This window comes from Lithobates pipiens, unplaced genomic scaffold (genome assembly GCF_037356315.1).
Source record: "Lithobates pipiens isolate NorthernLeopardFrog02 unplaced genomic scaffold, aLitPip1_a1.2 Scaffold_18, whole genome shotgun sequence".
NCBI lineage: Eukaryota > Metazoa > Chordata > Amphibia > Anura > Ranidae > Lithobates > Lithobates pipiens.
In genome coordinates, this window is record NW_027507758.1 from 95,432,679 (window position 1) to 95,445,050 (window position 12,372).

General features: G+C 40.3%; 1 protein-coding gene across 7 annotated transcripts in view; it reads left to right on the top strand.

Annotated features, from left to right (window-relative positions):
• Positions 1–11,190, top strand: part of MACROD2 (mono-ADP ribosylhydrolase 2) — a 3,459,957-nt gene extending 3,448,767 nt beyond the window's left edge. For all 7 annotated transcript variants that reach the window (XM_077485921.1, XM_077485927.1, XM_077485924.1 and 4 more), the window contains one exon: positions 10,652–11,190. In XM_077485921.1, coding sequence (XP_077342047.1) covers positions 10,652–10,689 — 38 coding nt within the window. In that variant the 3' untranslated portion in view covers positions 10,690–11,190. The remainder of the gene's footprint in view (positions 1–10,651) is intronic.
• The last annotated feature ends 1,182 nt before the right edge of the window (positions 11,191–12,372 follow it).

A 12,372-nucleotide genomic window follows, 5' to 3' on the forward strand; every position in this document is an offset into this window, starting at 1 on the left:
ATTCAGAGGTGTGCTTAGGCCAAAATTACCAAGGATTGGCTAATTCTTCTGGCCTCCCACATATTCCTAACAACCAATCACTATTATGGGCTACCTTACTGGCCAGTAGGAATGGCATGCAGCCCTTGCTCTCTCCTTGTTCATCACACCATGGTGATTGGATTATATACAGTATATTAGAACTGAGTGATTTCCCTTTCATACTTTCTGTTATATCTCGCTATTGTTTCGCCCTCACATCCAATCACTGTCCAAAGCTTGCCGCCTTATCCTTTGCGACATCTCCATCCATGCTCTTTCCTAATTAATGACACCACAAAGTTCCAAATTCACTCCCTGGTCATCCTGCACCTGCAATTCCCTCCTCATTGCCTTACCTCTACATAGGCTATCCCCCCTTCAGTCCATCATGTATGGACTCAACCTTACCAACCTGACTCAACCTTACCAACCTGACTCAACCTTACCAACTGTTCAGTGCCTGCTACTCCTCTTTCCCGATCCCACCACTGGCTTCTGCTCACCTAATAAATTAAATTTCAGGATACTAATAATAACTTACAAAGCCATCCACAACTCTGCCCCCAGCTACATCACTAACTTTGTCTCAAAATACCAACAAATTAATTCTCTTTATTCTTCCAAATACTTCCTGCTCTCAAGCTCCCTTGTCAACCCCTCCCATGCTCACCTACAGGACTTCTCCAGAGCCTTTCCCATTCTCTGGAATTCCCTACCCCAATCTGTCCGACTATCTCCTACTCTCTACACTTTTAGACAAGCCCTTAAAACTACATTTTTCAGAGAAGCCTATCCTGCCCCCACCTAACAATTACACATTTATTTTCTCCATCAGCCCATCTCTAAATCCTCCTTCTTAGATTGTAGGCTCTAAAGAGCGGCCCCCTGATTCCTACTATACTAAATTGTATTGTAATTGTACTGTCTGCCCTTATGTTGTAAAGTGCTCCATAAATTGTTGGCGCTATATAAATCCTGTATAGTAATAATAATAACGTTCTTGGAAATTCAACATCTGCCTTCACACCATGGTGATTACATTTAAGTTTCTGAGTTATCCATGTGGCTATACTGTATATGCTAGGATATGCTCCTGACAAAAACTTGAACTGAGAATGCCACTTGGGTAAGAGCTGAAATGTCTTCAACATTATAGAATATGGCCACTTGGATGTGACTAACTACTACATGCCTTTGCAGGTATATAGTTATTTATATGAGGATTTGACCAATAAAATATGTGGTCAGAGGGAAGGCTTTGAAACCAGGCCCTGTGAAGGGACTGTGGAAAATAATATTGCATTAGTGTATTCAACATTAGGTTCAGAAAAGATCATCAGTGATTTAACAATTAAAATCACAACTTTGGCAATTTTGTTCTCTTATTTTACAAGCTCACCCAGCTAATAACCACTGCTCATAAAAATATCTGTGTATATTGTACACATTATATATCTATGACAACAGAAATACATGCAAAACAAGTGAAATCAGTATCTCTTGTTTATGCATAGCATTATTTGAATATTTCATTGTTATGTGACTAATATAAAAACGATTTCAGTTGTTGCATATATATATATATATTAAAGATACATTTTATGATTATGCAGCTTATACAGACTAGATGAGCAATGTTTACACTGTGGACTGAGCATATTCAGCTCTCCCGGATGTCCTGGAATAATCCTTTGTCATTTTCATTTTATGAGTCTTTTAATGCTGACAGTTTTATCTTGAATTGAGCTTGCCTATAAAATATATCCATAATGTAATACACCTTACATGAAAAAGAGAATATCCTCATCAACCAAACAGGAAAGTAAGCTTAAATTGGTGCAAAATGAGCCATACACAATGAATGCCTAAACACTTAAAGCAAACCTTACCTTACTGTGATCCTCCTAAAACTAGAGTTTCAATGCATCCTTAAGTGCCTGCGTATATTTTTATTGTCTTCATAAATGCCTCAAGATCCAATAAACAAGGGGCATTCCGATATGCAAATCTCAACATTTATCAGCAATGTGAGGGCTGTTCCACCCCCTTCTACCTTGTGCAGAATCCCACTGAAGATCGCTGCCACCCATCTCTTTAAATAAACTTTTGGGATTTGACAGAGGTGAGGTGTGGAAGGGTGGTCCAGCCTATACTTTCTAAGTACAGGATTACAATGGGTTTTTTTCTGTGTCCCAGTTGGAGAGATTTCCCATCACTTCCTACCCTGATAGATGGACAGGCAGGCAGTGAACACAGAAGTTTTCTTTGTTCAAACCAATTTCATATCTCAAATCCTAAAGGACAGTCTGTAAGCCAAGATTTAGCACAGGTTAAGTTATTTTATAGCAAAAATGATATAAATATTCTGTGCTCGCCCTGACTGTGTCCAAAAAATGTGTATATAAATTGTATGTGAAAATGTAAATATTAAAGGTGCTGCTACTTATATAAGGTTAAATACATAACTGCCAGTATATATAAAAGAAATAAGTGCACAACCTGTTATTATATAATAGGGGAAAAGACTCAGTTGTGAACCCTCTAAGTCATAAACAATATAAGTATCCAAGGGAGCCATTCAGAGTGTGCCGCTGTAAATTCTCTCATACATAGAGGATGACAGATGGAAGAGGCTTCATAGCGCAGTTCTTAAAATCCTCACTTATTAAAAAAATGCACTTCAATGGCATAGCGTGGGGGGTGCGGAGGGGGCCGTGGCCCCGGGCGCAACATTTAGGGGGGTGAAATTCCATGCCAGTGTGTCACTACTGGCTGCCTCCTCTTAGTTTCAATTTCCTGTGTCCCCACGCTCTGGCCGCCATGTTTAGCCTCCGGTACAATGTGATTGGGCATATGGGGTCAAGTGTGGTGGCGGAGCTGGCCTGGCCATGATCGTGGTTGCTCCTGTAGTCCCACCTCTGCACAGGTTCAGTCTCTGGCACCCTGTGATTGGGTGACTGGGGTCATGTGCAGAGGCGGGACTTCAGGAGCAACCGAGATCGTGGACAGGCCAGCCCAGCTGCCGCACATGACCCTATATGCCCAAACACAGGACGTCGGAGACAGAACATGGCAGAGCGCGGGGGACACACGAAATGGAAATTGTGAGCAGCCACAGTCTTCTCCTCCTCCTCTCCTCCGGATCGATGGAGAACAAAGAAGAGAAGATGAGACTCCCCTGTGATCGTGAGAGTAAAGTCATGTTGCTGGCCCCAGGGGGATGGACACGATCTGGAGAGAGGGAGCAGTGAGCCAGAGAAAGTAGAAGTGCAGCTAGAGTCATGCCGTGTAGGGGTCAGTAAAGGAATACTGTAGGTTGGATAGTGTAGTAGTCAGTATAGTGGTCAGTGTAGTGTAGTGGACAGTATAAAATATGAAAAGTAGTGTTGCGCAGTACTGGATAGATAGATATTAACCTGAAAATGTAAAAAAAAAATTTGCAGTAATTTAAAAGAGTAGGTGTACTATCGCCCAGACTAGAAAGGGTGGTATATAGAAGGCCAAGTTTGGCAAAGTAACATAAAGAAATAATGCTAAATTGTGAATAAATCTGTGTGAGTATCCTCTACGTCACAATGTGAATGTCATAGTACATAAATAATCAGCGGAATAAATAGTGGTACTTAATGCGATTAACAAAAATCGCATAAAAAGTGCAGTGCTAAACAAATGAATAAAACTATAGAAGTAACTACTACACCATAGAATAAAAACCAATATATATACAGAAAATCACTAAAAAAACAGGATTATGTAAAAAGAACTTAATAGTGACTTAGAAATCGCATAAAGTGCCAGTGCCAAGAATAATTGTAGATAAATGCGTATGAATGTCTTTATACCATATGCTAAATGGTGTAGGTGCGGTGAACACATATAAACGTGCGACATAAAGCAAAAAAATAAAATGTGTAAAAAAACCACAAAGAGAGGAGATCTCTTAAAAAAAGAGAAAATCGCAGTGAATGTGCACAGTGATTTAAAATTATATCAACCAATCAACATAATTAAAGAGGTTGCACAATCACATATATCAGGTTAGTGTCCATTCAAAATGTGCAACAACTGGTGGCGATTATATCCAAAATCGCATGCAACAAAAACGCATGTGGTGCTGATATTCGATTTGTATGTGCACTATAAGGTAATGATGCAATCGGTGATTGGGTTGGTGATGGTGACTATCTCCCACGTGGTCCTGTGTGCTCAGGGTATGGATGTCCCCTTACCTTACAGCTGTAAGGTAACAGCGTTTGACATATGTATCCTCAGGGTTCCTGGTAATCCTTATCCCTCGAGGTCCTATTCTTGTAGCCCCAAAGCCTGGCTTCTCCTGCCTATTGCTCCGTATTGATGTCCTCAAATGGACGCTCAGCAGTACTCAGTATGGGGGGGGTTGTTAGGTTGCCTCAGCGGTAGATGTATGTGAGGGTTAAATAGATAAGGAAGAGGGGAGCTCCATAGTGTAGTAATTTTTTATCAAAGTTTTGATTTTATTTAAATGTATTGAATAAAATACTCACAAACATATAGAGATTTTTTTGCAAGGTAAAAACGAGCCTCGAGCTCGATTGCGTCACTTCCGGTAGCGTCCCGACGCGTGTTCGTCACGGTCACGTGACTTCATCAGGGGATGACTAGTGTTTAGGGAAGTGTCCTTAAATAGAGACAATGATTGCTAATACGGTGGCCATTTTGGGGAAGACCCGGAAGTATCCCGGCGGCCATTTTGTGGTTTACATTGTCGCCGGAAGTATGCCGGCGGTCATCTTTTTGGTTGTTACGGCTTGTTTCTATATCGGCGGCCATTTTGCTATTAGAATTGTCGCCGAAAGTCTAGGCGGCCATCTTTTTGGTTGTTATAGTCGGTATACTGTAACGCATATCCAGAGATCAATACGAAGTCACCTCCCAAAAAATGGCCACGTATTGATCTCTGGATATACGTTACAGTATACCGACTATAACAACCAAAAAGATGGCCGCCTAGACTTTCGGCGACAATTCTAATAGCAAAATGGCCGCCGATATAGAAACAAGCCGTAACAACCAAAAAGATGGCCGCCGGCATACTTCCAGCGACAATGTAAACCACAAAATGGCCACCGGGATACTTCCGGGTCTTCCCCAAAATGGCCACCGTATTAGCAATCATTGTCTCTATTTAAGGACACTTCCCTAAACACTAGTCATCCCCTGATGAAGTCACGTGACCGTGACGAACACGCGTCGGGACGCTACCGGAAGTGACGCAATCGAGCTCGAGGCTCGTTTTTACCTTGCAAAAAAATCTCTATATGTTTGTGAGTATTTTATTCAATACATTTAAATAAAATCAAAACTTTGATAAAAAATTACTACACTATGGGGCTCCCCTCTTCCTTATCTATTTAACCCTCACATACATCTACCGCTGAGGCAACCTAACAACTCCCCCCCCCCATGCTGAGTACCGCTGAGCGTCCATTTGAGGAGATCAATACGGAGCAATAGGCAGGAGAAGCCAGGCTTTGGGGCTACAAGAATAGGATCTCGAGGGATAAGGATTACCAGGAACCCTGAGGATACATATGTCAAACGCTGTTACCTTACAGCTGTAAGGTAAGGGGACATCCATACCCTGAGCACACAGGACCACGTGGGAGATAGTCACCATCACCAACCCAATCACCGATTGCATCATTACCTTATAGTGCACATACAAATCGAATATCAGCACCACATGCGTTTTTGTTGCATGCGATTTTGGATATAATCGCCACCAGTTGTTGCACATTTTGAATGGACACTAACCTGATATATGTGATTGTGCAACCTCTTTAATTATGTTGATTGGTTGATATAATTTTAAATCACTGTGCACATTCACTGCGATTTTCTCTTTTTTTAAGAGATCTCCTCTCTTTGTGTTTTTTTTACACATTTTATTTTTTTGCTTTATGTCGCACGTTTATATGTGTTCACCGCACCTACACCATTTAGCATATGGTATAAAGACATTCATACGCATTTATCTACAATTATTCTTGGCACTGGCACTTTATGCGATTTCTAAGTCACTATTAAGTTCTTTTTACATAATCCTGTTTTTTTAGTGATTTTCTGTATATATATTGGTTTTTATTCTATGGTGTAGTAGTTACTTCTATAGTTTTATTCATTTGTTTAGCACTGCACTTTTTATGCGATTTTTGTTAATCGCATTAAGTACCACTATTTATTCCGCTGATTATTTATGTACTATGACATTCACATTGTGACGTAGAGGATACTCACACAGATTTATTCACAATTTAGCATTATTTCTTTATGTTACTTTGCCAAACTTGGCCTTCTATATACCACCCTTTCTAGTCTGGGCGATAGTACACCTACTCTTTTAAATTACTGCAAAAAAAATAAAATAAATTTTTTTTACATTTTCAGGTTAATATCTATCTATCCAGTACTGCGCAACACTACTTTTCATATTTTTCATCCTGCAAAAGGGGTTCAAGTACCCCATTCCCAGTGTATGCAGCGGTACAAAAAACTAAAAAATTAAATCATTGTTCCCTTTCCTGATTAGGCGCAGGAATAACCCCTTAACACTTATAGTGGACAGTATAGTGGTCTGTGTAGTGTAGTGTATAGTGTAATGGTCAGTGTAGTGTAGTGGACAGTATAGTGGTCAGTGTAGTGTAGTGGATAGTGTAATGGTCAGTGTAGTGTAGTGTAGTGGTCAGTGGACAGTGTAGGGTAGTAGTCAGTATAGGAATCAGGTAGGTCAGTGTAGTGGTCGGTGTAGGAATCAAGTAGGTCAGTGTAGGAATCAGGCTGGTCAGTACTATTGTAGGAAGGGAAGGGACTAGTGTAGTGGACAGTATAGTGGTCAGTGTAGTGTAGTGTAGTAGACAGTATATTGGTCAGTGTAGTGGACAGTATAGTGGTTAGTGTTGTGTAGTGTAGATTATAGTGGTCAGTGTAATGTAGTGGACAGTATAGTGGTCGATGTAGTGTAGTGGGCAGTATAATGGCCAGTGTAGTGTAGTGGTCAGTATAGTGTAGTGGACAGTATAATGATCAGTGTAGTGTAATGGACAGTGTAGTATAGTGTGGTGGGGTGGACAGTATAGTGGACAGTGGGGGCTATTTATGAAAGGCAAATCCACTTTGCACTACAAGGGCACTAGAAAGTGCAGTCACTGTAGATCCGAAGGGGACATGCAAGGAAACTAAAAAACAGCATTTTAGCTTGCACATAATTGGATGATAAAATCAGCAGAGCTTCCCCTCATTTCAGATCTTCCCCTCAAATTTACAGGGACTGCACTTCCAAGTGCACTTGCAGTGCAATGTGGATTTGCCTTTCGTAAATAACCCCCAGTGTATTGGTCAGTGTAATGGTCAGTGTAGGAATCAGGCTGGTCAGTACTATTGTAGGAAGGGACTCGGGGAGTGCTAAAAGTCCACAGGTTAGGGGGCGCAAATTACTTGCCTTGCCCCAGGTGCTGACAACCCACGCTACACCACTGATGCACTTACATGAAGCAAAGCAAACAAATACCCCACACAGCCGTGGACCTCGCCTGCAGGCTGGTGCATAGTGACGTCACAAAAACCAGCTCCATGTGACGTGTTTCCCGTTAAGAGGCATCAATACTTTCTGGCCTATTTTTTGTGGATTTGCAGCTACCCTTTTTATCCAGTCACATTTATACAAATGGATATTTTTTGAGTATCACAGGACCAGAAGACCCTTTGATAAAACCCACCCAAATCTGATGGTATCAGAGGGATATACATGAGATTAATAATAGCTGAAGTGGATACCTCATGGGATATAAAAATAAGCCTCTGTTCCCAGTTAATGTCTCTTATGGGGAAATGCATGGGGTGGGGCCTGTTTTTGGGATATCACTAATCACCAGCCTGCAGGCATGGTCTGCGTGGGATATTTGTTTGCTTTGCTTCTGATTGTTTATATACATGTACTGTAAGTGGACTGATACTTTTTTAAATAAATTATGATTTTACGTACTGCTCTATGTCATCCTCTATGCATGAGAGAATTTACAACGGCACTCTCTGCATGGATCCCGGGGATACTCGGGATACATTGTAACTAGTGAAGTGGTAATATTACACAGGAGGAGCACTTTTAAAGTGGCTAAGGAGTGGAGGAGTGGAATATCTCTGGTGGTTGGAATCTGTTGGAGCGAGTTAAATCTCTATAATTTGAGATCCAATCCTTCCGGTAACAGGCATATGTTTATGTGGGGAAGGCACTTTGTGGAAGCACCAGTCTGTGAATCAATGTTCTTTAAAAGAGCACAAACAATTGGACTTTTACCACTGTGGACTGAATATTTTTATGGTGATTTTATTACCACTTATATTGTTTGATATTTAGAGGGTTCACAACTGAATGCTTTTCGCTATTATATAATAACAGGTTGCACAATTATTTTTATTTTATAGCAAACCTGAAGTATATAAAACCTACTTAATCGAGTGTTAGAAGCACTTAGCAGGCACCTCCAGGATGCTGTACCTTCTATCCACTTTCAATACCTTGGATGCCTAGAATCCCTAAGTAGTCTAATGTGCACCCATTTTCTTGGTTAAGGGTTTGAAAAGTCTGTCCTTACCGTTCTCATTTCCTAACCTCATTATTTGCTCATTACTGTGATGGGTGGGAAGGCAAAGGAGATGGATGGACTAGTGTAAAAGCCCATTGACTCATGAAGTATGAAGTCAGAACACCTGGACATTATGGATATCTGGGATGCATATACTGAAAATAAATCTATAATGGAAAAATCTCTTTTGGTTGGCATTACACATCAAACTTAACAGTTCTGTCATGTATGTTACATAAAATAATATGCCTACAGAAATATGTTCTTACCTTTAGAAACCAGCCTTTAATAGTCTGTAGGATTCGAGCGGCTTTAGGCTGACTTATGGTTACCATGGATAATTATACATCATTGCTCTCTGGGCTGTTACATGTTCACACAGCTTATTAAAGAAGTGAAAGACTTGGTGACAGATTAAGTCAATAACAGAATGGATTTTTATACAGTAACTGTCCAAAAACAAACCGTTTATACCATATAATCTAAAATGTGACCTCTTTCAGCAATGATTCCTGGTTTCCAGGAAAATCAAAAGATTGTGGTGGTTTTACTGCCCTCAGCTCAAGGCTGTCCAAATTAATTTGAACCAAGGGAACATTAAACTAACAAAGATGCTAAATAGTTTTCCCAGTTTCCCTCAAAGCGACAGTAAATTAAAATTCTGTCATATGACATATTTGTTACATTATCATTGTGTATGTATACTGATAAAATTGAGATAAAGTTGCAAATGTATCCCTATTACTCATAAAATACATATTTTGATAAGTATCAAATAATTGCTTTTTTGAAAAAATACCCTTATACAATCTCTTTCTGGTTATTGATGGTGATGACGTTCTAGCAGGAGATATGTGTCCAAATATCTGTCCATAGCTATATCTTCTGAAAGTATTAAAATAGCTTTTTTTTTCCTAGGTTAGGATAAATTATTTTAAATATCTGGAATTTAAAAGGGGTCAGAACACACAAAGCTGATATTTAAATGCTTGTTGATTAACGCTTTGGGTATATCAATGATGAGGGATCTGATTTGTCCTGGTAGGTCATTGAATTAACAATGTTATGCCAATCTGCAGCTTCCAGAGTGAGAAATATACTTTCTTATACTAAATAAGGCAAAGATTTAAAGAGAGTTATGAATGCCCCATAAATAGAGTCTTAAGCCGCGTACACACGGGCGGACTGTATGGCCAACTTAGTCCGTCAGACAATCCGACGGACAGTCCGTCCTACTTTCGAATGAACGGACTTGACCACACACGGATGCACAAACAGTCCGTCGAAAAGTTTGCGCGATGACGTGTACAGCACGTACGACGGGACTAGAAATAGGAAGTCCAATACACAGCAATGCATCCTTTCGCCGTGTAAATCCTTTCTGAGCATGCGCCATACTTAGTCCGTCGAACTAGCCTACTCACGAGCGGATTGTCCGCTGAAACCAAAGTACGACGGACAATATTACGGAAATTCCGAAATACTTAGTCCGCCAGACTGCACGCTGAAAAAGTCCGCTGAAGCCCACACACGAGCGGACTGTCCGCTGAAATGTGTTTAGACGGACTAAGTTGGCCAGACAGTCCGCCCGTGTGTACGCGGCTTTAGTAATAACAAAATAATCTGGTTGTCTTTGGTGATCAGAATTCATTTTTGCCCTTTTGGAATAAATCTGTATATACTTGTTTTGGTTATTTCCTGTAGATCAACTGCAGATTTAGATTCTGAGGATGCAAGGTGTATAAACTAAACTTAACAGACAAGTGTCTTTTTCCAAAATGTCTATGTACCTAAATAAAAAATATAGCAGGATCAGTGAGACATCAGCATGACTATTTTTGCAGATGGGAGCTGAGAACACCAATGCTATTGCTCTGGTGGTCTATGAGATACAAAAAGCTTGTAGGGTCATCTACCAAGCAGGGAAATGTCAGTTTTGGTGGACTTCCCAACATGTACATGCAATATTTATAAGTTACAATAATATAACTTTTTTTTTTCTTTTTTAGGAGATATGGCTGACGAAAGAGATGGTGATGAAAAATGAAGCAATGACGTTGGACAAGTGGGACACTCTTCCAGTAGTAGCAGATGAGACCGCACTTGGAGCGTTACCCTTAGGGCTTGCAGGCTGTGTGATTTAGGGGTTTATTTGATTTGATTCTTCTTGTTATAAGTTGAAAAGGGTTTTGGTGAAATACTTTAAAATTTGGAATTGCATTTAGTAACTTCTATTTTTGTTGAAAATGCTAAACATAGCTTCAGGCTACATTTCTTTTCTTTCCTTTGCTAATGATCTTTCACAAATTCAAAGTTGATCATAATGAATACTTTAGTTTACATGCATAATATATTAATTGAGTTTTGAAATTCAATTTGTAATTTGGCTTGGCCACTTGTTATCCCATAACATGATTTCACAGAGGCCTCCCATTCTATAAAACACTGAATGTGTGTATATGGACAAGCCTCAAGATGTTTATGTATGTAAGTAGAACATTTCTTTAAGTTTGAAAATAAAATGAATAAAAGCTCATTAAATACACAAGTTCTGTAAGGATTTGTCAGTGTCTTTTAGGCGAAAGAACGTTGTAAATGGAGACTACTCAGGTAGTAGATTCCAACGCACTATTCCCAATGCACACATTCCTGTAGAAATGACTGTGAATATAAGTGGGTGCTGAAGCGACCATTGGCTGGAAACATGACTAATCAGAGCAAGAGTATGTCACCAGCACACAAAGGATCTCCAGCACGAGTCCAAAGATTTATTCAGTGATCACATTGTTTCAGCAGATTACAACCTTTTGGAGCCATGCAGGACCCCTTTATCAGACATGTGACTTCACATGCCTGATGAAGGGGTCCTCCGTGGCTTTGAAACGTTGCAATCCGCTGTAACGATGTGATAGCTGAATAAAGCTTTGAACTTGCACTGGAGATCCTTTGTGTGCTGGTGATATTCTCCTACCCAAATAGTAGGGCTATGGGCACCCAGTGTTCAGAAGGAACCTAGCATGTTGTTAAAAGCATACTTAATAGTTTCTGGTGCAAATAGCGCATTTTGTATAGAAGTACTAATTAGAAGGCTGCCTCCTGATAATCTGGACTGGAAAGGCCTATTATTCATGCCATATATACAGTATATTACCAAAAGTATTGGCAAACCTACCTTTACATGCACATGAACTTTAATGGCATCCCATTAGTTCGTGAGGTTCAGTATTGAGTTGGCCCACCCTTTGCAGCTTCAACTCTTCTGGGACAGTTGTCTATGGGAATGTTTGACAATTCTTCCAGAAGAGCATTTGTGAGGTCAGGCACTGATGTGGACGAGAAAGTCTGGCTCGCAGTCTCTGCTCTAATTCATCCCAAAGGTGATCTATTGGGTTGCAGTCAGGACTCTGTGCAGGCCAGTCAAATTCCTCCACCCCAAACTCTCGCTCATCCATGTCTTTATGGACCTTGTTTCTGCACTGGTGCAAATTCATGTTGGTACCAGAAGGTACCGTTACTCAGCCTGCAGCTGCAGCAATAGGCATCTGTCAGTCCCTAAAGGACCAATTCACAGAGAATCTTGAAGAGCTCCCTGCATAACATGCCCGTGAGTTGGCCAAACTACTAAAGGCATTATGTTTTGCCATAGACGCTATGAAGGACTCTATTCACCAAGCTTCCCGCCTTGCTAGTGCTAGTACACATGCGTAGGACCCTTTGGTTAAAAAATTAG